This window comes from Protomyctophum parallelum, assembly GCF_964188405.1.
Source record: "Protomyctophum parallelum genome assembly, chromosome: 13".
Lineage (NCBI taxonomy): Eukaryota > Metazoa > Chordata > Actinopteri > Myctophiformes > Myctophidae > Protomyctophum > Protomyctophum parallelum.
In genome coordinates, this window is record NC_139708.1 from 20,149,157 (window position 1) to 20,175,729 (window position 26,573).

Genomic DNA, 26,573 nt, shown 5'->3' on the forward strand with positions numbered 1-26,573 from the left:
CTCAGAGTAGAAGTAATGTCCTCCTCCTCAGAGTAGAAGTAATGTCCTCCTCCTCAGAGTAGAAGTAATGTCCTCCTCCTCAGAGGAGCAGAGCGAAGGAGGGAGGAGGCTCGTTGTCGTCCCCATAGATGCCTCACGATGCTCGTTAGGCTGCAGGAAATGGAGAACATAAACGAGTAATTAGATAAATAAATGAGCAGGAGATAAACCTTCTGCAGAATGTAATGGGGCTGGAAATAAATGGGCCGTGGTCCAGATATAACAACATGTCCTTCCTTAGGTTGTCCCACACAGCCTTGCTTGACCAGATGTTGAAGAGCCTCGTCTCCATGGCGTGTGTGCGTCTGTGTGTGTCTGTGTGTGTGTGTGTGTGTGTGTGTGTGTGTGTGTGTGTGTGTGTGTGTGTGCGCTGGTTGTAGCTGTAGCTGACAGTCAGTGAGGCACTTTGGACTGGAGAGAGAGAGCAAGAGAGAGAGCAGCATTTTCCACTGGGATTTACAGATGTTTTTGATGTTGGTTTATGGTTTTAAGTATCCAAGGCTGTGTGTGTGTGTGACCTTTTGAACTCTCCGTCTCCCTCTGACCGGTGTGTGTGAGTAGACTGGCTGGGAGTCAGAGTGGCGCTCCTGTCACGTTTTATTTTCGGTGCCGCGGTTCGGCCTGCCAGCCAACGTGATAAAAGAGAGACGAGCTGCCCACAGTGGCCTGATATGTGTGTGTGTGTGTGTGTGTGTGTGTGTGCACATGTGCGTGCGCACGTTTGTGTGCTGCTAGGGAGGGAAAGTAGGAACACGCAAGTCGCAACAGATGAGATATTCATGGCACTTTCGTGGCCGGATTTATACTTTGTCCCGTGCCGGTGTCTGTCGCTCACCGAAAATAGCCGACATGCAAGCTCACGACGCAGCGCAGCTGGACCCGCCGTGAGCTTGTAGATTGGCTATTCTTGGTGCGCGGCAAAGTATATGGAGTGCTTTCAAGTTTGTTCCAGTTATCTATATCTCTCAGGGTGTTGGATGGAGGGCTGTTCTAGAGTTGGCACGGCAACATAAGAGGGGGGACTCACCACGTCCCCTGGCCAATTGGCTCCTATCATATGGGAGGGATTGTTGAGGGGGACGCTGGCCTCTGGCCTGGGGCGCTTATTTACATTCTGTCTTTTTCTCTCTCTCTCTCTCAAACACACACACACACACACACACACAGGCACACGGTGTCAGAAGCTCCTGACGAGATGAAGAGTCTGATCATTGAGAAGAGCAAACTGGGCCAGGAGGAAGACGCTGAGCTGCTGGTCAAAGGTGAGTCATCACGATGTCATGAATGATGTGATGATGCCTGCGCTCATTATTGAGTTCTGTTGTACTGTATGTTTTTCATTGCAGTGATTTTGATTTTGATTGGAGGGATAATTACCATAGGCCTGAGGCCTGTCACAATTATTACATAATCGATAGCCTAATAGCAATAGTGGGTATGTGGGTATCATCATCATACCCGGAAGTTATGTGGGAACGCAAAAAACTACTTTCTGGCTTTGACAGCCCATAATGTACATCCAAGTCCTATCTGATTGCATTAAACAAAGTTAAACTCACTTTGCCACTCGATTTGCAGCTCACTTTATGCATGCGCATACCCTCTATTATTTGAGATATTCGCAATAATTATTGCATAATCGTCAATCGCTTCCACGTTGAAAAATGTTGATACATTTTTCAAAAATCACACCCATGTGAAGTAAGTGGTGCAACTCCGTGTGAGGGTCCCCGGGGGGGGTGGGGGAGGTCCAGACCCACAGGAACGCACCCAGGGTACCGGCCCGATTCTGGCGAGCCGCCTCGTATCCGAACCGGTTGAGAAATAACAGTTACTGTTTGGGGGTCCCTCTACTGTACTGTACTGTACTGTCACTGTACTGGCTGCTGGCACACCTGAAATCACCAGTTAATATGTGCACGTGTGTTTATGTGTGTGTTAGGTTTGCGCACAGGTGGTGAAAAACAACCATGCTGTTTTCATGCTCATACCCAGCTACCCAGCCAGCCAGCTACCCACACTAACTTAACACTAGCATGTCGGAGCGGTCTTTCTGACCGATTTTGAGATTTTGAAGTGGATTTTATTTGCCCATGAAGTCTTGAGAAAGTTCCCCTTGCATGACTGGGGAAGTGGTTTGCACCACTTAAAATGGCAGATCTACAGGCTTTTTTGTAAATCTTTTGGAAAGAAAAAAATATTAAATAGTACAAGTGACTAGTGTCAGTGATAAAGTTATTTGTCATGTCTGCCCTGTGCAATTTGTGATTACGAAGCCTAAAAGGCAAACAATAATACAAATTGTAACGTTCCAATGTTCGCAATAAATAAGACGAAAAACAGTCCAAGTCCAAATTGAATTCTGACCCCTCCACGAAAAGGCCTCGTTGTCCTGACCCCTTAGCTATCATTTATACATTATGGATAAATAGTGTGGACTTGGACTGTTTTTCGTCTGTGGCATTTCGTAACAACTTAAATTTGTAATCATGACAGCCCTAACCAGCATTGGCAGACGTGCGCGCGTGCGAGCGTGTGTGTGTGTGTGTGTAATGCTTTCGTGGAATGACCTCACGGGCTATCCCTGACCGTGTGATTTAAAAATATATTCTATATTGTTGGCAGTAAAATCCCAGCGCTTGGATAAGTTACATCCAGTTTGGGGATGGCGGCAGTCTGATCGGCTAATTCTGACGGGGCAGTTACCATGCATCCTTGGCTGGCTGCCCCGTCCCCCCCCGTCCTCATCCCTGGCCCCCCCCCTGCCCTCTGTCCCCGTTCCGCTGTCTGGACGGCCGGGCAGGGGTGGTGAGGGGCATGGGGGGGGGGGGCATGGAGAGGGGAGGGGGGGGGGGCATTCCTTCCTAGGACAGCACGGACTTCCCCAAGGGCGCAGAAGGAGATGATCATCTTGGTGTTTCCACACTGCGGGGAAAAATCCACACCAAACTGGGGATGGCCTTAACCCATTCTGACCTGAGATCAGATTCTAAAAAAGTCTTCTACATCCTGACAGTTTTCTGAAAAAAGCTATGTTTCTGTGTCAGTCGTTCTTCAGTCGATTTTTCAAAAATAGCAGACCTACAAGCTCGTAGGTCTACAGGCGCGCTATGAGCTTGTAGATCTGCTATTTTTCAATAGCTAAAGCATAGCATAATGCTAACATCAAAAGGGGTCCCCACCTAAAATGGGTTAACTCGGCGGGGTCCCGCAGTGTGGAAACACCCAGATGATCCTCTGGTTCTGGGCCTTTGGGGAAGTCCACGCTGTCCTAGGAAGGAATGCATGCGAGTCTGGACTTCGGCCCATAGAGAGCATGCCGAAGCTGGAGAAATCAGAAAATGATCTGGGCCAATCGGTGACTGCGTTTTTCAACTGCCGTCTGTACAACAGTGAAAAGCAGCCTGTTGATTGGTCCATGTGTATTATATGGTAACATACTGTACATGCTGCGGTACTTTAAAAACAACCGTGGCTGACCTCGACGCAAAAAGTCTACGTTTCCACTCAGGTAGAGAGTATAGAAACTAAACCGACCATGTTGGGTTTTTTTTAGCGCGGTAGCTTTCAAGCACTAGCACTAGCGCTAGGCGCTAGCACTGTGATGACGTCAGCTTTCTGTTACGCTGATTGGCATTCCTTCCTAGGACAGCACGGACTTCCCAAAGGCCCAGAAGGAGATGGTCATCTTGGTGTTTCCACACTGCGGGGAAACATCCACACCAAACTGGGGATGGCCTTAACCCATTCTGACCTGAGATCAGATTCTAAAAAAGTCTTCTACATCCTGACAGTTTTCTGAAAAAAGCTATGTTTCTGTGTCAGTCGTTCTTCAGTCGATTTTTCAAAAATAGCAGACCTACAAGCTCGTAGCGCGCTATGAGCTTATAGATCTGCTATTTTTCAATAGCTAAAGCATAGCATAATGCTAACACCAAAAGGGGTCCCCGTCTAAAATGGGTTAACTCGGCGGGGTCCCGCAGTGTGGAAACACCCAGATGATCCTCTGGTTCTGGGCCTTTGGGGAAGTCCACGCTGTCCTAGGAAGGAATGCATGTGAGTCTGGACTTCGGCCCATAGAGAGCATGCCGAAGCTGGAGAAATCAGAAAATGATCTGGGCCAATCGGTGACTGCGTTTCAACTGCTGTCTGTACAACAGTGAAAAGCAGCCTCTTGATTGGTCCATGTGTATTATATGGTAACATACTGTACATGCTGCGGTACTTTAAAAACAACCGTGGCTGACCTCGACGCAAAAAGTTTCCACAAACGATAAAACAGCCCTAAGTGCAGTTCTTTCAGATATAGACTCTGACATATATCCGACATAGATCGCTCACGTAGAGAGTATAGAAACTAAACCGACCATGTTGGGGTTTTTTTTAGCGCGGTAGCTTTCAAGCACTAGCACTAGCGCTAGGCGCTATAGCACTGTGATGACGTCAGCTTTCTGTTAGGCTGATTGGCTAGTTGAGTCTGTCTGTCAAGGCAACCTTACGCCCACTTTTCAAGCTGCCTATGGGACGAAGTCCAGACTGATTACCAAGGCCACCAATGTCACCTTGTTGTGTGAACTAGGCCACCACAGTGGCAGAGAGAGGGAGTGAGAGCAATGAATCGATGATGAGGTAATAGAAATACATGCTGACTCTGCTATTGTATCGACATCATTATTGATGCATACTGTAGTTGAATTTGCCGGCTAGTCTCATATCTAAATTAGATCAGTGGTCCTCAAAACCCTCTCACGTGGACATTGACACTCATTAGCCCTGCGGACCCCCATTTGAGGGCGGGCGGCAGCGCCTCAGAGCATGCACAGTGCATGGGTTTTAGGCCTTGTTACAGAAGCCCCTTCGGGACAAAACACTGTGCAACGACTTTGGTCATTATGAAAGACATGTGTGGAAAATAAATAAATAAATAATTATTTATATATATATATAATTTACGAGCGATCGAAATAAGTGATTTCACCTGAGACCCAGCACGCGCGGCGCGGTCAGACCTGCGCTGCGCTCTGGACGTCGTTATGTAATTTCCACTCTACTATTGATTATAATAACGGAAAAAGGTAAGAAACCGGCTAATTGTCCTTCAATGCTCACGGAGAGACAACGACGTAGAAATGAGGTAAAAGATAGAAGAGGACAGTGTTTGCTCAGTCTGTGTTTTAGGGGTGGGGGTGGGGGGGGTGTTGAGGTCAGGGGTCACAAATGAAACAAATTAAGGGTGAGCCGTGGGCCCCCAGGGGAGACATTAGCGGGCCACAGAGATGGGATCCAGATGGGAGGGGGTGCATAGTGGGGTCCCCCCTCCTCCTCTTCCTTATCTCTCTGCATGAAGCTCCCAGTGTTGCCATGTCTGCTTAATATTATTATAGGTGACTTTGGGCTTCTTTGTCTGTATAGTTGCTTTTAAATGTTGGTATTTGGTGCGTTGCGTTTTGTTTTTTGGGGGGCTTGTTTGTGTTGTTGCATGTTTGTATAAACCAGTGATTCTCACACATTTCCATGTCAAGGACCCCCCCCCCCCCCCCCCCCCCCCCCCGATTAATGTATTTGTCCTAGACCCTACATCTAAAAATATTTAGATTTGTGTTACTAAAATGTTTCAAAAATATTTGTCACTTTTCTTTCTCCAAGATTTTCTTTTGTTGAAAATAGCAAGTCGCGTTGTGAACTTGTAGATCTGCTATTTTCAAATTGCTGATGTCGTGATTTAACGTGCTCACGTAGCCTAATACCAGTTGTTTCTTTTGGGGCTCGTTTTCATATAGACCTCCTGAGTCCTCCTGGCTGCTGATTTCTCACTCAATCTACACAATCTGGCAACTCTAGGAAGCTCCCAAAAAATGAGCAGCTGCAGGACATCCTGTGTTCTAGCAGCGACGGAGGTGTCGAGGTAGCGCTCCACAAGCCCCCCCCACCCCCCCTCTCGCACAGCTGGTCTGTCAACAAGCCCCGAATCTGTGGACTCATATAGGTTTTATTTATCCATTTCATGTTGTTTTATTTTACGCTGCGAATCTGTGGACTCATATAGGTTTTATTTATCCATTTCATGTTGTTTTATTTTACGCTGCGTGCCTCTCTGATGTGGTGCCGAGTACCTCCACGCTCCCTGCACTCCCTCCACACTCCCTGCTATATCGGGGTGGGTTTATGGTGGGTTCAGAGCCTGCCACTTATATCATCGTATAGAGAGAGCGTTCTATCTCAAACAGGAAACCCAGCCTGAGTGGGTGAGCCTTCCTCCTTCTCCAGTCCACCGTGCTGTATACTGTGTACAACCGGTTCTTAATTTGGGAGGAACGCGTGTGTGTGCGTGTGTGCGTGTGTGCGTGTGCGTGTGCGTGCGTGGCCTCGCACGTGAAGCTGCCTGAGAAAACCACTTTGAGGCACAAAAAAAAAGATAACAAGAAAGAGTTGTGGGGGAGGGAGGGAGGGGTGAGGGGTGTGGCGGCAAACAGTAGAGAAATGGTGAGATGAAAGTGAATGGGGGAAGGAAGGGAAGAAAGAAAGAGGGGGCAGAGAGGAGGGAGAGGGATGTTGAGGAAAATGAACGCCGGCTGACAGGTGGCACGCAGCTTGCTAACCACACAGGAAGCTGTGATGCAGGCGCGGGCGGCGTCACGGCGCTATAGGCTAGGTAGCCCATGGTAGAAAAAGTACCCAAAGTTAAAGTATCAATACTGCAATATATATATAGAACTATACTCCGTTAAGTAAAAGTCCAGAAATCAAAATATAAAAGTAAAAGTACAAAAGTATTGGTATCAAAATGTACCAAAAGTAAAAGTACTAATTGTGCAGAATGTTCCATTTAAGGTTTTCAAATGTATAATAATCATTGAAAATAGCCGATCTATACAAGCTCACAATGCGTCGCAATTTTACGCTCTAAAGAATTAAAGATCTATAAGGGTCCATTTGGTTACCGACTCTCGATCACCTTCATCCGCACCAGTGGTCCGGTGGTCCCCGGCCCGGACCACTGGTGTACAACACTGTCCTGCACCCACCTGGCTCTCTAGGTCAGGGTGCTAGGGTGCTGTCTGTGAGGCTAGTCTAGGGGTGACGCAGAATACTAATATTTTGAATTCATCAATTCCGCTACTCTAGACGTAGTAAAACACACAGTTGCACTGTTGGTTATTTTTCCATCTACACCAACTCTCTTCACCAAAAATAGCAAGTATATCGGCTGTTTTAGGTGAATGTCCCCCCCCCCCCCCCCCCAGAATAGGGATGCTGAGGTTCAAGTGGTTAATAGTCAAGTATTAAGTAATTTGTCCTTTAAGTGGAAACTGATATTCTCAAGTTTTTGATATACTATTTGCGTTTAGTAAGATTTACTTAACCGTGTAATTCAGGGGTGCCGTGGACGATACGGTTATATTTACAGGGGTGCCCTGAGTCCAAAAGCGTTTGAGAGCCACTGCTCTGGATCCAGCTGGCCTCTGCTAGCCCCCTCCGTCAGTCCTCTCCTCAGGATGACCTCTGACCTTTTCACCGGGACTAGGGGGGGCCCGGGGGGGGCCTTACTTCATCATCATCCCCACCTCCTCTCCCCTCGTGCCCCTCTCCTGCCCTCTGGGCAGTGTCTGGGCAGAGTGCTGCCAAATTGCTTTATTTATCTTGTGTGTGATTAAATATTTATTAGGAACAATCTGGCAAACACTTGAAGCTGAAGGAAGGGGGAAGGAGGGTGTTGCAGTACCCCCCCCCCTCCCCCCCTATGATGAACAGTGCTGGAAAGTAACTGAGTACATTTACTCAAGTACTGTGTAATTTTGAGGTATTTGTACTTTGTACTTGTATTTCCAATCATTTTACTTTTACTCCCCTACATTTATCAGAAAATTTGAGTTACTAGTTACTTTGTAGATTTGGATTATCATTCGAAAACAACATTAACCACTTCAGCACACATTTCGACAATTTGAAAATAGCCACAATGAGATTTTCGTTTTTTTGTTATAAATCTTTTGAAAACTTGAAATGCAACATTCTGCACGATGACTAATATTTTTGGTACTAGTACAAGTACGTACATTGTAGAATTACGGTACCTTCACGTTGGTTGTAAAGCAGTATTTCTACACTGCAGTGTTGATACTTTAACTTCAGTAAACATACGTTTTCCACCAGCGGTGCTGAATATGGCCGTGGGAGGCCATGATGCAGCCTTACTGGGGCTAATATGGAAGTACTGTGGGAACGAAGATACTGTACTAAGTCAGTCCCTCTTATCCCTCTGAGAGCTAATAAAAATGATTTCTAGCAACCTCTCTCTCTCTCTCTCTCTCTCTCCCCCTCTGTCTCTCTCAACCTCTAAAGTGGTAATTATGCCGGTTGCGTGCAGGGCAGGCCTTAATGGTTTTTTTGCCTTGATATATGTGCCATTAGCCGACAGTATTTTTAACTCGCGCCATGTCATAGAGATAATTAAGGTCTTGTGTGATTATCTTTAGCCCGGTCTAATTAACTCCACTAGTGCTGACACAGACCGAAGTTGTGGACAATTTACATGCAATAGGGATTATACCCTTAGTTCAGCCGTACTACTGTAGTTGGTAGATTATCTGAGCTACATGTTGCCTTTCTACTGTATATCCCTCCTTTCCTAGATGGTAGATTATCGGAGCTACATGTTGCCTTTCTACTGTATATCCCTCCTTTCCTAGATAGTAGATTATCTGAGCTACATGTTGCCTTTCTACTGTATATCCCTCCTTTCCTAGATGTCGGTTAATTTCCAGGGGGTTGTTGTGACATCATGATTTAACGCAACATCAAGTTCATTTAGGGTGCGTTTGCATAATGCGTGCAGGGAATGTGCTCATTTCTTTTTAACTGTCGTTTAACCAGTTAAAACATGTGCCAAGGTAAATGACTTGTATGTATGGTGATGTACTAAATGCTTCCCTTGCTAGCTTATCTTTCACCCCCCCCCCCCCCCCCCCAGTGAATTATACAAACAAGAAGAGGGCACACAAGTGCGCTCCTCGGTGCAAATTTCCAAATGCACCCTTAGTGTACTTTTCTGTGATTGACAACTTACTTAATTGCATTGTCCTGCTGAGGTAGATTCAACCTAACGAGGCTTAACAAGAAAGTCGCTACAATGGCACGACGTTTGGGATAATTTGATTGATCCGTGCGTGCGTGTGTCTTTTCTTTAATAGGATGGCTATTTCGGGAGGTGCGTGGCAGCTGGATCAAGCAGCGGCGCTACTGGTTCGTGCTGACCCAGGACTCTCTGGACTACCACTCTGGAGCAGAGAAAGGAGCACGCAGACTGGGGACTCTGGTCCTCACCAACCTGTGCTCCGTCATCTGGCCGGACAAACAGACCTACAAGGAGACGGGTGAGAGAGAGAGAGACACACACACTCACACTCACACTCACACACACACACTAACCAGACAAACAGACCTACAAGGAGACAGGTGAGCCAGACTCAATAAGTTCCATTGGTGGAAAGTAACTAAATACATTTACTTAAGTAAATTATTTCAATTATTTCCTGGGAGCTACACTTCATCTGCCAACCTGGGTGGGCAGCAGACTGACCTCATGCTTCCTTCTATGCATGAGGAGTCCAAGCTGCTTCTTTTCACCTGACAGGGGAGAGTTTCCCCCGGCCGGACGTAGCGCGTGGAAGGAACACGTTATTCCGACCAGTTCCTTTCCCCTCCATCAGGCGCCCTGGTTGGCCAGGGGTGAGGTAGTTTAGAGACCAGGATTACTGCATGTTTTTTGTGAAGGTATCTACCCTAGGGATTGATTTGACTTTTACTTGAGTAAAACATTACCTTTTCCACCACTGCTCCCAGGGGTCAATAGGTCCGTACGTACGTTTATTTTTTTACACACATAATGTCATTATGTGTATCTGGTAATATTATTGTTCGGCCGTGGTAAAAATGGAATTTTGACAAAAATGTCCACCGCAAGCCAGCATGGTGATGACCCTTGCACTCTCCGCACACATCAAAGATCTGACATTATCGATTAAAACGCCCACTCATCATCATTACCGGTAATCTCCATTTAGATTCCAGGAAGGCCGAAGTTAGTTTCCCTGTATTCATGCGGTGTTGGGAGGGGGGTGTTCGACCAATTTGAAACGGCCCAGGCAGGGAAGTATCTCGGTTTCTTTTTTCGCGAGGTTGTTGGCTTGCGACGACCACAAAGCAAATCCCCTTTCCCTTCCCGTGAGCGCTGTAACTCTGACTAAGTTCTGGGGAAGCCCCGCCAGTCTACGTTTGGTTCCAGAATGTGGGCTTAAGCTTGGTCTGGAAACCTCAAATTTTGACTAATCAGCGTGACCATCTCCCTTTCCATCCTGGGGGATGAGAGGAACAAGAGACAGACAGACAGACAGAGAACAATGATTAAAGTACATTGTTGTGTATGGGCTGAGACATGGGTCTGTCTGTCTGTCTGTCTGTCTGTCGGGGGAAGGGATTACGTCGTGCCCTGTCTTCAGCCAAACCGTTTAAAATGTCCCCAAATACAAACCCCAAACCCAAACATAGCACTTACTAACTCAATATGCCCGGGGACTTTCCTGGATAGGAGGAGTTGTGCTTTGTCACAGGCTTTTCACGGGCCATTTCACCACTGAATGGCTGTGTGTTCCTCTTTAAAAACCGCCGAGGAATCTGTCACAGACAAAATGGCGTGAAACGTACTTAACTTCCTCTCGATATGTCTCGGGGTTGCCATGGAATATTAGTTCCCTTCCAAAGGGTTGCATTCTTAACCTCGCTGTCCTTTTTAGCGGCGCAGTTTTGACAGAGTGCTAAATGGATTTGGAATCTGGTTGGTGGCTTTGACCACCGCGGCTGCATATCAACCCCCAAACACACACACACACACACACACACACACACACACACACAACGCAGCCTCACTTTGCATTTGAACTTAACCAAGAGAAGCTAAACAAAGACAGCGTTGGTGCCAAGTCACGTAGCAGGAAAGGCTGATAATAATAACGGTCAGGGTTGCAGCCCTGTCCTGGCTGCCGGGGTTATGTCTGCAGCTCTGTCCTGGCTGCTGGGGGTATGTCTGCAGCTCTGTCCTGGCTGCTGGGGGTATGTCTGCAGCTCTGTCCTGGCTGCTGGGGGTATGTCTGCAGCTCTGTCCTGGCTGCCGGGGGTATGTCTGCAGCTCTGTCCTGGCTGCCGGGGGTATGTCTGCAGCTCTGTCCTGGCTGCCGGGGGTATGTCTGCAGCTCTGTCCTGGCTGCCGGGGGTATGTCTGCAGCTCGGTCCTGGCTGCTGGGGGTATGTCTGCAGCTCTGTCCTGGCTGCTGGGGGTATGTCTAATACTGCAGCCCTGTCCTGGCTGCCGGGGGTATGTCTGCAGCTCTGTCCTGGCTGCTGGGGGTATGTCTGCAGCTCTGTCCTGGCTGCTGGGGGTATGTCTGCAGCTCTGTCCTGGCTGCCGGGGGTATGTCTGCAGCTCTGTCCTGGCTGCCGGGGGTATGTCTGCAGCTCTGTCCTGGCTGCTGGGGGTATGTCTAATACTGCAGCCCTGTCCTGGCTGCCAGGGGTATGTCTAATACTTCCTCTGCAACAAGGGGGAAGCGTGACTTTTCCTCACTTTTATTGCAGGTCGTCCGAGGGTAGACTCACCGAGGGGCTCTAACACTCGCGTCCGAACTCATCTGTCGAATGGCTTTTCTCGTTTGGTTTTGGCGTGGTCCGAGGGTCCTCCCCATGGCTGAACTTTGTCCCCCCCCCCCCAGTGAAACTTAGAGAGGAAGTGGCGGGGGGGAAAGGGGTAGTCATGCCAGACAATGGTGGGTGTCATGACCCAATACCACTGGGACAGGGGTCCCTGTTTACCTTCAAATCGCACAGTCGTGAGTCACTCTCCGGCCTCCGCCAAACCGAGTCTACGTGCAGGTTCTTTTCGTGCACTTTGTTTTTTTTCTCTCCTCAGGCATCTGCTTTTCAGGATGACATCACAATCTAGCCCAAGCTCATTCAAACGTAGTGGTTTTATTTGTAAACCTCATTAGCAATTACAGTAGAGAGTATGCACATGCGTAACTTTTGCACCGGGACAAGCCCGGAGCTCCCCTCATCTAAATTGAGTGGCAAAACATTGAGCGGCATGGATCGTTGGAGTTTGAAAGTGCTCGTTCGAAATCACTCAATGATGGTCCTGCGTATCACCCGTTTCTAAATTGCACATAATGCAGATGGCAGCAGGACGTTGCGTTATTGAAAACGAGAGCTTCCAAACTCCGACACAAAATTATCACTTGCACGGTATTTCTTCACAGAAAGTAGCTCATAACTACGGTGGATTTTTATGAAACAAAAACTTGCATATATAAATTCAAGCTTTCTGTACAGCTACAATGTTGGTTGTGTTTAATACAATCAGATCTGATTTTGCTGTTTGGATGTGTGGGCTGTCAAGTCCAGAAACTTTTTTCTTTTGTTATGTTTATTTTTCCACTCAGGCGTTCCCGCATAACATCTGGGTACGATAATGTCATGTGCATAACATCTGGGTACGATAATGTCACGTGCATAACATCTGGGTACGATGATGTCACGTACATAACATCTGGGTACGATAATGTCACGTGCATAACATCTGGGTACGATAATGTCACGTGCATAACATCTGGGTACGATAATGTCACGTGCATAACATCTGGGTACGATAATGTCACGTGCATAACATCTGGGTACGATGATGTCACGTGCATAACATCTGGGTACGATAATGTCACGTGCATAACATCTGGGTACGATAATGTCACGTGCATAACATCTGGGTACGATAATGTCACGTGCATAACATCTGGGTACGATAATGTCACGTGCATAACATCTGGGTACGATGATGTCACGTGCATAACATCTGGGTACGATAATGTCACGTGCATAACATCTGGGTACGATGATGTCACGTGCATAACATCTGGGTACGATGATGTCACGTGCATAACATCTGGGTACGATAATGTCACGTGCATAACATCTGGGTACGATAATGTCATGTGCATAACATCTGGGTACGATAATGTCACGTGCATAACATCTGGGTACGATGATGTCACGTGCATAACATCTGGGTACGATAATGTCACGTGCATAACATCTGGGTACGATGATGTCACGTGCATAACATCTGGGTACGATGATGTCACGTGCATAACATCTGGGTACGATGATGTCACGTACATAACATCTGGGTACGATAATGTCATGTACATAACATCTGGGTACGATGATGTCACGTGCATAACATCTGGGTACGATAATGTCACGTGCATAACATCTGGGTACGATGATGTCATGTACATAACATCTGGGTACGATGATGTCACGTGCATAACATCTGGGTACGATAATGTCACGTGCATAACATCTGGGTACGATAATGTCACATGCATAACATCTGGGTACGATGATGTCACGTGCATAACATCTGGGTACGATGATGTCACGTGCATAACATCTGGGTACGATAATGTCACGTGCATAACATCTGGGTACGATAATGTCACATGCATAACATCTGGGTACGATGATGTCACGTGCATAACATCTGGGTACGATGATGTCACGTGCATAACATCTGGGTACGATAATGTCACGTGCATAACATCTGGGTACGATAATGTCACGTGCATAACATCTGGGTACGATGATGTCACGTGCATAACATCTGGGTACGATGATGTCACGTGCATAACATCTGGGTACGATGATGTCACGTGCATAACATCTGGGTACGATGATGTCACGTGCATAACATCTGGGTACGATGATGTCACGTGCATAGGCATAGCCTCTATATCAGTGGTTTTCAACCAGTGGTTCGGGGGAGGGGTTTCCAGGTGGTCCCCAGTTAAACTTAAATAATGGAGAGTTAGTAACTAAATGGACCCTTATAGATCTTTAACTCTCTAGCAGAGCATAAAATGAAACCAAATGGACTCTTACTGCATTACTTAAGTCTACACGATTAGAGAATGTAGAAGAATAGTTATTCTGATTACATGTTTGCCTGTTATCTCTCCTATGGATGGTACATCATTACACCATGGAACTGTGGACAACGTCTTATCCAACGGCTCTGAGAGGCTCTGAATATCACCAATTGGTGATATAAATAATGGACCTTCACATGGAAAGGGTTGAAAGATACTGCTCTTTAATCATGGCTAATTTGTTGCGTGTGTGTGTGTCTCTCTCCCAGGTTACTGGAGCATCACCGTGTACGGCCGTAAGCACTGCTACCGGCTCTACACCAAGCACTTCAACGAGGCCGTGCACTGGGCCTGCGCCGTCCAGAAGGTCATCGATACCAAAGCCCCGGTGGAGACCCCCACGCAGCTCCTCATCCGAGACATCGAGGTGCGCCCCAGATCTTCTCTCTCTCTCTTTCTCTCACGCACACTGCATAGTCGCAAAGAACGCTCACATGCACAGCTGCTGCTAAACTGTCCCATTGCAAGGGTCACAAAACACGAGCAACGGTCCTAGTTAACAACCCCCCCCCCCCCCCCCCCTCCGCTCTATAACCATGGAAACCACACGGAGTCCAAAGTTTCCTCTGTGTACCACCATGTCTTTGTCTGTTGGCTTACCTCATGTTATTCCACTGTGCCGGGGCCCATAATAGCTGCAGTTGAACTGCTAAAACATGCCCTGGGCTATTTTAAGAAGCAGCTCATTTTCAGGTATACAGAAGAGAACACTTACTTGGCAAGACGAGAAATGACTTGATGTGGGTGTGTGTGTTTATGTGTGTGTGTGAGAATGTGTCATTTGACCATAAAAAGAAAACAACCCAAGAAGCGGACGTGACCATCCCATTGCCATCATGCTGTAATATCTAGGTTTGGTTGCTTTTGAAATAGTACAAGAAGTCCAAGAATAACCGTGCTTTTTCACTAGTTGTTAAAATAAATAATTTATTTTTTTACAGTATTTATTTTACAGTGCTGATAAATGGCATGAAAACTTCCCATCACTATTTATCACTTTAATTCATTTATTGGCAACCCAGGGATGCATGCGCCCATGAACTACTAAATCAGGTTTTCCCTCAGTCTTCCAATTATCATCATCATTCCCGTCCTCTTCAGCTCGCTGTGGGAGGCTTTAGTTGCTCCATACCGCCACAGATTTACTTGATGCTGTGCCACAGCGTTTACTGTACAGTAGAATTCATCTCGGTGCTGTATGGACAGTCATGACGTCTCTGTGAAGTGCCTTGGCTAAATGAACACGCACCGTTGCAAGTGAACAATAGTAGTTGTGTGTCAAACAAAAAGTTCCACGTACTCCTGGTGCCAGGGTGTGCTTTGCATTAACGGACAGACGCGTATCGCTGTTGTCAGGCAGACACCTCGTATCTCTGTATATATCATCTCGTTTTTGTCCTACATTACTGCCCTACGTCAGTGGTTCTCAAAGTATATCCCCTTTACACCCCTCCAGTGGGGGGCACCTGATAATTGAGTGGTTAGGGCGCATACATACTATATACAAGTAGCAGACACAGATGACTTGTCTTGCATCACTCTGCCTCCGGGCCGGGTGGAGAGAGAGAGAGAGAGAGGGAGAGGGAGAGGGCCGGGGGGCATTTTGGCAGATCAGGAGCTAGCAGGGCCTCAACCAGCAGGGCCAGATAAGCACTCTGCTCGGCCTCCGGGCTCCATAATCTCCCAGCGAGAGTCTCTAATCTCAAACGGGGTGTTTAATCTGTCTGTCTCCGTCTGCCCCCGTGCGCTCGCTGGAGTGCCACGAAGGGGAAGAGAGGGGCCTCCTACGTTCAAAGCGCTCCTCCTCGTCCTCGGTCACACTTTCTGTGTTTTCTCCACAAAGTCTCTCAACTGTTGCTTCCTTTCTGTGTCCGTCTGACTATCTCTGTCTCACACCTCGTGCACACCTTTCCCTGATTGGTTGCACGCTGTGTTGCGTACCGACAATAGGCCATCTTCAAGCTCACAATGTGTCGTGTTGCATTTTTCAGTGCATGACACCGACATAAATAAGGCTTTACTTAACATAGGCTAGGACTTTTCCCTGTGAGAATAGAACAAAGGCCGGGGGAAGAGACTCTGATGTGAGAGATACTTTGTGTACAGGACTGCCCGCTTATCTTTGAGAGTGGATACGTGTATCTCTGTGGCAGACACAGGGGAGAGAGGAGAGATTGCAGCTTTAGCCATGCCCATGATGATGATGATCCAGAGATCTGTGGCCATAATGTGAAGATTAGAGAAGTTGGAAGCAAGGCGAGAGAAAGGCGTTAAGTGCCAGTTTTATCTCCCATCCGTTGTCCCGTATGAGTTCGTACACTATCTTCAACATGCATGTGACATACATGTAATGACATACTGTAATGGACATGGTATGGAGACGGAGCTTTAGGACCAAGAAGTTCACTGCCCTGTCTACAATGTTGCTACCTGCTATATGCTGCTATATATTATATGCTACTATATTGTATGAGAAATTGTACAAAGACTATTTTCTAAATATTTAAAAGAATCGTGAACAATTTGTATTTAAAGTTGTATAACACAAGTATTGACTATTCTCTCATGCGGCACAACGCCTCTTGACACGAAAACGTAGAAGAAATGTGCCATGTACCATGTACAGCAGTGTTGTTTTCGTCGACTAAAACTATGACGAAAAATGTTCGTCGACTACCTTTTTTCACTGATGAAAACTAAGCTATGGTGACTAAAACTAAGACTAAATATACTGTTGATTTTGTCAACAAATAAAAACTGTTAGGAAGAGACTAGTGGACAAGAGATCCGGTATAAGTCATTTTACACTTGGTTGCATGCTGAAAATGGCAGATCTACAAGCTCACAACGCGTCGCGCTGCGGTGCGTTGAGCTTGTAGATCTGCTATTTTCAGCAAGTGTAAAATCAGCCATTACGACGTTATCAAGGCCCACCAAAATACATTTTTGTCGACTTTTATTTTTAGTCAAAAATCTTATGACATTTAGTCGACTAAAACTAGACTACTAAAACGAAAACATTCCAGGTGACTAAAATGTGACAAACTAAATGAAAACGTTTCAAGAGACTACGACTAAAACTAAAATAGAAATTTGCTGCCAAAAACAACACTGGTGTACCGTGTACACTGAAGGGCTGTTACAATTACAAGACCATTCATTGTCACACAAATAACTTGCGATTAACAAATTAATTGTGTTTTTTACATTGAACATTACAAGTTTGCCTTTTAGACTAACAGACATGTCCCTTGTAGATCTGCTATTTCTGCTATTTTTGAAAATGTATGGACATTTTTCAACATTGGAAACGATTGACGATTATGGAAAAAGAAATGGGAAAGTGTCAGCAAGAATGAGAGGGAATGTGTACAAGACGGTGGTGAGACCGTATGGTTTAGAGACGGTCGCACTGAGGAGAAGACAGGAAGCAGAGCGGGAGGTAGCGGAGACTAAAATGTCCAGGTCGGAGTACATCAGAGGGCCGCACGTTAAGATGTTTTGGAGATAAAGCCAGAGAGGCCAGACTTGAGATGAGTATATCGGTAGAAGGATGTTGAGGTTGGAAGGAGGCCTATATAGAGGAAGACCAAAAGAGAAGATTTATGGACGTAGTGAAAGAGGACAAGAAGTTAGTTGGCGTGAGAGAAGAGGGAGGCAGAGGATGAGTCGTGGTGGTGGCGACGCCTGAAAGGGGAAAAGCCGAAAAGAAGAAAGAATGCGGCGATTATGTAATAATTTGGGACAAGCCTACAGTACAGCGACTACACCCACATCCCCACGGCGTGGTGTTGTGTTCTGCTCTGTGGCTCCACGTGTCCCACATAAAACAGAGCAGCACATCTCCATTCATTCCCCTGCTGCGGTTCAGACAGACACGCCGGTCTGTCATCGGCACGGTCCAAACACAGACTGCTGCAGAACGATGTGTCAACTCTGTCCCACAGCGGACGGAGGCCAGGGGGAACCGCCGCTTGTGTTTTAGCCCTTAGAGGAGGAAGGAGGGGTGGTGCTGAGAGAACTGGCAACATTACTAATGGCTAACAGGTGCGGAAGGAGGGCAGTAGTGTGGAGATCACAGTTTACCCCAAACAGTGGGTCGGGAGTCAGGAGCCATTTGTGGTGGTCGTGGTGGACACTTTTTTATGCGTCGCGTCCCTTTATTTATTTTTTGTTTCCCCACATTTTGTTTTTAATTATTTCAAAACATTTTGAAAAAAACATAACCCCAAAACGCATTCAACGATCTTTGTCAGTAATGTCATGAATAAATCAAAGAAGAATCTACGAAATTCCATAAATTAGGAAAACAAAATGTTTAAGAAGTAGTGAAAATGGCCGATCTACAAGCTCACAACGCGGTGCGAACCGACGCGTTGTGAGCTTGTAGATCTTGTAGGGAGATGCACGCACACAGGAGCAGGGCAGTGGAGCAGCACACACACACACACACACACACACACACACACACACACACACACACACACACGCATAACGTGCACGCTAAACTCTTTGACACCGGCACGTAAAACATAATGCGTCAGTCATGCTGCGGTGGTTTTGTCGGGTCATCACTTGACCTTCCCGCTTCTTTGAAAGTTGCCAGTGCGCGGTATCCTGCTCCAAGTTGACCCCGACAGGCCGACTCACCCCCTTGCCCCTGGTGTTCAACACACACACACACACACACACACACACACACACACACACACACACACACACACACACACACACACACAGGGGCGTGCACGCTAGCCTGCTCAATCACTTGCTCGGGTGGGCTTGAAACATCTTAAAGGCGTTTGGACAGTTTTCTTCTCGTCCTCTCTTCTGTTTGTGTTGACGTTAAACTCTACCATTCTTCCCCCGTGTCTCCTCTCTCTTTCAGGAGAACAAGTTCAACCCTGAGGTGGTGGAGCACATCTACCAGCACAACCCCGTCCTGAAGTACACCCAGAGCCCTCTGTACGCTCCCCTGCTCCCCTTCCCCTACGGCAGCCTGGAGCACACATGTAAGTACTGGCATGTACCCCTTTTCCATGTACCCCTGTTCCATGTACCCCTCCTCCATGTACCCCATGCTCACGTCAACTTTATGAGGAGTGGTGCCTGGCGGAGGCGCCTCGGTGGCGCGGCCAGGAAGAACCCGCTAGCGCGCCTCGAGCAACGTTCTTCCTGGTCTTTCAACGTTCTTCCTGGTCTTTCAACGTTCTTCCAGTGGTCTTTCCGCGTAGAAATGGCAAAAGGCATAGAATGGACTTTTCGGTTTCCTAGCGACGCTGTTCTGTTCTTCTGAGTCAAACATGGAAATAATAACATCGAAATTCTATGTCATGACATCCCGTATTAATCAATACGCACACGCATTGTGGACACAAATAAAATGTATTCAATTAAAATGGTCATAAAATAAGCCAAATATAATGCAGTACAAAATACAAATACATTGCTAAACAGAATAGGAACATAGAGGTGCATATTTGTTTTTGAAGGGTTTCTGTACAGAGATCATTTAGAGATGTGGTATTAGATAAGTGCTTCTCAACCAGCTTTCCGGGGACCACCAGTGGTCCTTGAGGGGGTTCCAGGTGGTCCCCAGCTAAATGATGGAGAGTTGGTAACCAAATGGACCCTTGTAGATCATTAACTCTTGAGAGCGTAAAATGAACACGCAAAATATTGTTAAACATCTGCATTACTTTATTCACAAGAAGTCCACACAATTAGAGAATGCAGAAGAATTGCTATTTTGACGTTTTGCCTGTTATCTCTCCTATGGTACCAACATCAATACAAGATGGAATTGGGGACAAAATCCTTTACGACGATAACATATTCTAAGTCATGGGTCTGAGAGGCTAAATCTCATCAAATGGTGGTTCGTGGCTCAAATGCTGAATAAATAATGGACCTCGATATTCTGAAAAGGGTTGAAAACCACTGTACTGTGTGTGTATGTTTGGTGACGTCTCCATCCCATTCCCCCCCTCTCAGACCACAACGGGAAGGGCTACGGCAGCGTGCGCGAGGAGGCCGTGCGACTCTTCCACTGCCTGCAGCAGCTGGAGTGCGCGCGGGAGCCCGTGCCCATCATCCAGGGCGTGCTGCAGACGTGCCTGGACCTGCGGCCGCTGCGCGACGAGCTCTACTGCCAGCTGGTGAAGCAGACCAGCTGCACGCCGGCGCCGCACACGGCCGCGCACCTGCGCTACTGGCAGCTGCTCACGTGCATGAGCTGCACCTTCGTGCCGGGCGCCGCCGTGCTCAAGTACCTGCGCTTCCACCTCAAGAGGTAAGACCATGGTATAGACGTACACAATGTGGCTCCCCTTTTCCCACCAAAAAGAACTTTGTGGGTCTAGAACTGGTTCCGTTTCTAGATGCTTGGGAACCTTCGGTGCTTTTACGTAACCGGAAGCCATTTTTTGGTTCCGGTTCCGAACTAACTTTTTAGGGTTCTGAACCAATTCATTTCCAGTGGAAACCACTCTGAACTGGTTCAATAGTAGGCGGGGGGAAAAAAGAACCGTACCGGTTCAACCCCGGTGGAAATGAAGAGATTGGTACTTGGTTGGGGGTGGGGTGGGGGGTGGGGGGGGCTGGGAGTGACCCACGCATGTACAGCAATAGTCTATAGGCCTACTCTATTCTATAGTAGTGGTGCTGACAAGTGTCCAGACACGGGACAGAATGCTGGCGCCGTCCCTCCTTAGTTTAGATATAGTAGCGTGTGTTATTCCCTGGCTTTGTCAGTGCACCGTACTGCCCCAGACGGATCCAGTGTTATAGCGCTGGATTTGCAGCTCCGAATTAGCCCACTCTCGGTGTCCGGCATGTAAATCTGAGTTATATTAGCGGTGCTAATCTTCCTCCCGGGCCGGGAGCCTCTCTCTCTCTCTCTCTCTCTCTCTCTAGCACCATGTCACGAAACACCCCAGCTATAGGTTTCTATCTATATGTGTGTGTGTGTGTGTGTACTCTCTGGATCGCCCCTGATGAACTAATGGAACATGCTGTAATATAGCGTGCACTCCTTCTTGGAACGCGCTGCCTGTTGCATTCGACATCCCTCTCTGTGGTTCAGTGTTGGCGCGGGCCACAGTTCAGGGTAGGAGCTGGTGGGCATGCTGCCCAGAAACCCACCCCTCCCTCCCCCCGTCCCGGCCCACACCACCACCACCACCAACACCCCCCAGTGCCCTGAGAACCCCCCCCCCAGGGAATGTCCACTCCACAGTCGGAGAAGGGGAGAGCGGGGCATGGCCAGCAATGCAGAGGGAGCAAGGGAAAAGAAGGAAGAATGAAGGGAGAATATGGAGGAGGGGGGGGGGGGGGCTTTCACAAAGTCTCAGTGGAACATTCCTAATTATGTTTCGTCAGGACAAAAGCCACCCTGTGGCCAGTCATACATACATAAGAGTCGGACAGAGGAGGGAATGACGCTCTCTCTCTCTCTCTCTCCCTCTCTGCTCTGTTTATTTTGGGAACAACAGTGCAGTATAATTGTTTCCTTCCTATTTCCCCCCCCCCTCCATGTTTACACTGGGTTTAGCTCGTAGCTTTCCGTCAGGTTGGGTTTCACACCTCGCACACTCTGCAAGGTGTCAGAGACTTCGGGCCCCGTTCACATTGCATTATGCACTCCTTTTGAGTGTGAGGTGTGTGTGTGTGTGTGTGTGTGCGCGCACACACACACACACGCTCCTTTTTGTCCAATCCACTGGGAGGAAGTAACGGGTCACTCTGGTTCACGCGAGCGGAAACACCTTTTCCTGTTTCGTGCGCTGTCCAAAATCAAACATGTTTTCTTTGGGCTTTCTACTTTTTCTTTGAAGGATCGAGAGACGCCCGAGCAAAAGTGAGAACATTTGTCATTCCTCGCCTCATTGACTCGCTCACATCGCCGGCCCAAAGCAAATAAAGAACTCTGTCCGATCAAAAGGCTGACGCAGAGCCTATAATCACAGACCTTTGATACGTATACGGGCATCGGCGACGCAAACGTTTTTTGCAGTATGGCACATTTTCATCTTAGCTGGCGAAGGTGCGGTGGCACGCGCGCGTGTGCAGATGCGTTAGACGCGTGTTTGCACTTGCATAACCACACATGTACAGGACACACACACACACACACACACACACACACACACACACACACACACTTAGACATCTATAGTGTACTGTATACTCATAGCTTCACTGTACTCTACTGTTAGACAGATGCTAGGTTCTTATAGCTTGCTTATGATTCTTGATGACTATTTCCATGTATTTGATGTATCACCTATGTGTTGTTCTTGCTTTACTGTAAATGGCTCTGGATTAAGAGCGTCTGCTAAATGCCTGAATTGTAATTGTATATTGTGTGTTCCCTCTTCCCTTGCAGGGTCCAGTGCCAGAGCCCCGAGTCCGAGATGGACAACTATGCGTCGTTCATCGGCGAGGCGCTGGAGAAGACCAAGTGTCGGGAGCGCGTGCCGTCCTGGGACGAGATCCACATGCTGATGGGCAGACAGGAGATGCTGTGCACCGTGCACTACCCAGGGCCGGGCTCCACACAGCTCTACATCAGCTCTCACACTACCGCCCATGAGGTGAGTGCACTCCCCAGGACCGGGATCCTGTCAGCTCACACACTACCGCCAATGAGGTGAGTGCACTCCCCAGGGCAGGGGTCCTGTCAGCTCACACACTACCGCCAATGAGGTGAGTGCACTCCCCAGGGCCGGGGTCCTGTCAGCTCACACACTACCGCCGATGAGGTTAGTTAGGAGGATGCAACCTTCTTACACTAGTATACCATCGGATAAATGTTGGTTTTTCGTCCTAGAATGACAAGCCCAAAATATGGTTGAAACTTGAAAGTGTTAGTTTTCTTTGCGCTCAAGGTATTAACCACCTCTCTCTTGTTGCCTTCCTTCACCAGGTGGTGCGGAGGATGCAGGAGAAGCTGGGTCTTCAGGAGAGCAAGAACACGTTCGCGTTGTACGAGCAGAATGCATTGTGGGAGCATCCGGTGGCGGGCGGTGCCCTCGTCGCCGACATCCTCACCAGGTTTGAAAAGTAAATGTCACTCTCTGACTAGCCTCAGTAGAGCCAGGCTTTACTCTCTGACTAGCCTCAGTAGAGCCAGGCTTTACTCTCTGACTACCCTCAGTAGAGCCAGGCTTTACTCTCTGACTACCCTCAGTAGAGCCAGGCATTACTCTCTGACTAGCCTCAGTAGAGCCAGGCTTTACTCTCTGACTAGCCTCAGTAGAGCCAGGCTTTACTCTCTGACTACCCTCAGTAGAGCCAGGCTTTACTCTCTGACTAGCCTCAGTAGAGCCAGGCTTTACTCTCTGACTAGCCTCAGTAGAGCCAGGCTTTACTCTCTGACTAGCCTCAGTAGAGCCAGGCTTTACTCTCTGACTAGCCTCAGTAGAGCCAGGCTTTACTCTCTGACTAGCCTCAGTAGAGCCAGGCTTTACTCTCTGACTAGCCTCAGTAGAGCCAGGCTTTACTCTCTGACTAGCCTCAGTAGAGCCAGGCTTTACTCTCTGACTAGCCTCAGTAGAGCCAGGCTTTACTCTCTGACTAGCCTCAGTAGAGCCAGGCTTTACTCTCTGACTAGCCTCAGTAGAGCCAGGCTTTACTCTCTGACTAGCCTCAGTAGAGCCAGGCTTTACTCTCTGACTAGCCTCAGTAGAGCCAGGCATTACTCTCTGACTAGCCTCAGTAGAGCCAGGCATTACTCTCTGACTAGCCTCAGTAGAGCCAGGCTTTTGTTTTCGTTCGCATTCGGCTCAAAAAGAAAAGCCTGGGGAAACCCATTGGAAATTCTGGCATAGGAAGTGGAAGTTAACTTCGCTAACCATTAACAGTGCAGAGGGGCGTTGCTCCAAATTTGGGATTTTCTACCGGGGAGGGGAAGAGGGGAGGAGGGGGCGGGCGCTCAGATTGGTGAACCAATAGGATCCACTGCCTGTTTTCGCCGGGACCCGGAGCAGGGGTTCTCAACCTGGGGGTTATTTTCGGGGGTCCCAGCCAAAAACGTTGAGAACCCCTGAGAACCCCTGCTCTACTTTCTTTTTTTACCACATAAAACACCACACGGCAAGGATCCAAGAGGCTTTTATTTGTCACTTGTCATGTTCATTGTCACACGCAGCATACTGTTGGCATGTTCCGCAAAGACTGCTAACAAAACCAACGCAATATAACGACAAGATACTGGAAAAAAATAAAGTCATAAAATTGTACTTTAAAAAAAGGTCTAATAGTACAGATAAAACCATGACGAATACGCAATGCATCTCCCCGGATGCAAAAAAAATTGCTTGGAATCCCAACTATCTGTCGTTAGTTGGAAGAATGTCACCAGAGTGGTTGATTGTGTATTTATCTTCCTCCCAGTTCAAACTCCCATGACAGGTTGTTAGCCGGTTCGTTTTTTTCCCCCTTTTCTTCCGTTAGTCAAACATTGTCACACTGCTGGGAAACTGGACTTGTGTCACCTTGTTGACAGACTATCAGCAGCAGCAGCTGATGTCATTTATTTGATTGTGAAAGGCGAAAGGCTCCAGTGTTGTGGCGATAAAGGGCCTCCAGGCTGGAATGAAAGATATCAGTGTTGTTCTAAGAGGCGTGTGTGTGTCTGCGTCCTCACGCACACGGCGCTGAGTGACAGGGCAAACATGAAACTCAGCAAGCTGCCTCGTTACCCGACATCGGGCCATGTAACGCATAGCGATGACGTAATGGCAGGAAGCTATTTATACTCATTCGAACGACCGTAAGCTTTTACTGTGTAGGTTTGACATTAGTACAGTGTCTCAGTCGTTCCCCTTGAGCGGGGGCCCTTAAAAGTGTGTGACTCTGAGAGTGTACAAATGGAACCAAATGGACCCGTAAGGGTCCCAGAGTCATTTAAAATTCATTCATTCAACCTTTTATTTAAGATTCTCAGAGAGATCATTGAGGGAGACCCTAATTTACAATGATGCCCAGATTACACATAATAAATAGCACAAGAACATCAAAAACCGACAACATATTGACAACAATCTGTTAAAACGGTTGCATACAGATAATGAACGGTTATTAAGTAAATTCCTAAAACGGCCAATAGATGCTATTGTTAAGGTATTTAGTTTAAGATCTTGTTGCAAGAGGTTCCAAGAACCAGGTGCACCGATGCTGAAAGCAGTCTTTGCCAGTTCACATTTGGCAAATAAAGGAGCCTGAAAGGACTAGCCATTTGCTAGAGCGAGGCAGAATGCGACTAGGGTCCTGAAGTAACGGGGATGAAATATATGGCGGTAATTTACACATTTTCCAACCAGATATTTATAAATAAACGTTTTGGGAACACGGCGCTATATCTAACCCTTTGTGTGTCCCTTTCTTTGTGACCAGCAGCTCCTGCAACAAAGAGTCTGAGTCCCAGTGGAAGCTCTGCTTCAAGCTGTACTGTCTGCTGGACGCTGACGGCATCTCTGTGGACAGCATCGAGTACCTCTTCCTCTTTGAACAGGTAATGATGAATGAATGGCATTTTCAGAGTGCTTTTCCAAGTGCTCAAAGCCCTTTACAATGGTTCATTCTTTCATACACTGGGAGGTGACGCGGCGAACAGTCGAGGCCAGCGTCCTCACTTCCCACATTCACACACACCGATGGTGGCGAGCCAACACCGACCGGGATTCAAACCGCTGACCTCACGGATCATTCGACGACCTGCTCTACCTCCTGAGCCACAGCCGGCCTTTGTAACGTAACGAAGCAGAACACGGCTCCTCTTGTCTCTGCGGAGGATTGAGAGATGGACGGCCTCTCAGCAGCAGCACAAGCGGCTGTTCCAGTTCTGATAACAACACATTTTAACCCATGTAGACCTGGGAAAAGCATCTGTCTCATTGTAGATTTTAAACTTAATATTTAGTAACGTAGGTTTTTCTGAAAACGGTTTAGATTTAGGCATTTAGTTGCCGACAAGATGACTCGTAGAATCAGACCTCAGGTCTAAAATGGGTTAATTTAACGGCCAACGCCGCCAATGACTCAATCCTCGTATTTCGTTGCGTTGCTTGTTTTGTTTTTTTCACACACTTAACAATGATTAAAGTCTTATGGGCCATAATTGTAATAAAACACGATGGTTTAAAAGCGTGACTAAGAGCACTGGTTGTTGCAGCAGCAGAGGTACAAGAGAACGCCAGCAATGGCTTCATTAGAGCCTCTCTTTTTTTACCCAGAACTCCAATAAAAGAGTTATGGGACGGTGTTAAACAGGGCGGGGGAGGATGTATGGAGGCTATTACTGACACACTGGGCTTTAGTTCATTCTCTTCTCTCTCTCTCTCTCTCTCTCTCTCTCTCTCTCTCTCTCTCTCTCTCTCTCTCTCTCTCTCTCTCTCTCTCCTTCGCTGTCTTTTCTGTCCTTCTCGTGTCGTCTTGTGTGTTTGTGTGAGTGTGTATCACTGTACTACTCGCGAGGGCCAAATGTCCCCACAAGTATAG

The 26,573-nt window shown here is 47.5% G+C and overlaps 1 protein-coding gene across 4 annotated transcripts in view; it reads left to right on the top strand.

The window, feature by feature from the left end:
- plekhh3 (pleckstrin homology, MyTH4 and FERM domain containing H3) overlaps positions 1 to 26,573 on the top strand; it is a 56,844-nt gene that overhangs the window by 23,781 nt on the left and 6,490 nt on the right. The window contains exons 3-10 of one of the 4 annotated variants that reach the window (XM_083780776.1): positions 1,207 to 1,301; positions 9,231 to 9,413; positions 14,282 to 14,439; positions 18,961 to 19,084; positions 20,067 to 20,364; positions 22,459 to 22,666; positions 22,999 to 23,135; positions 25,470 to 25,587. In XM_083780776.1, coding sequence (XP_083636902.1) covers positions 1,207 to 1,301; positions 9,231 to 9,413; positions 14,282 to 14,439; positions 18,961 to 19,084; positions 20,067 to 20,364; positions 22,459 to 22,666; positions 22,999 to 23,135; positions 25,470 to 25,587 — 1,321 coding nt within the window. The remainder of the gene's footprint in view (positions 1 to 1,206; positions 1,302 to 9,230; positions 9,414 to 14,281; positions 14,440 to 18,960; positions 19,085 to 20,066; positions 20,365 to 22,458; positions 22,667 to 22,998; positions 23,136 to 25,469; positions 25,588 to 26,573) is intronic. The other 3 variants (XM_083780777.1, XM_083780778.1, XM_083780779.1) reach the window with 3 other exon arrangements.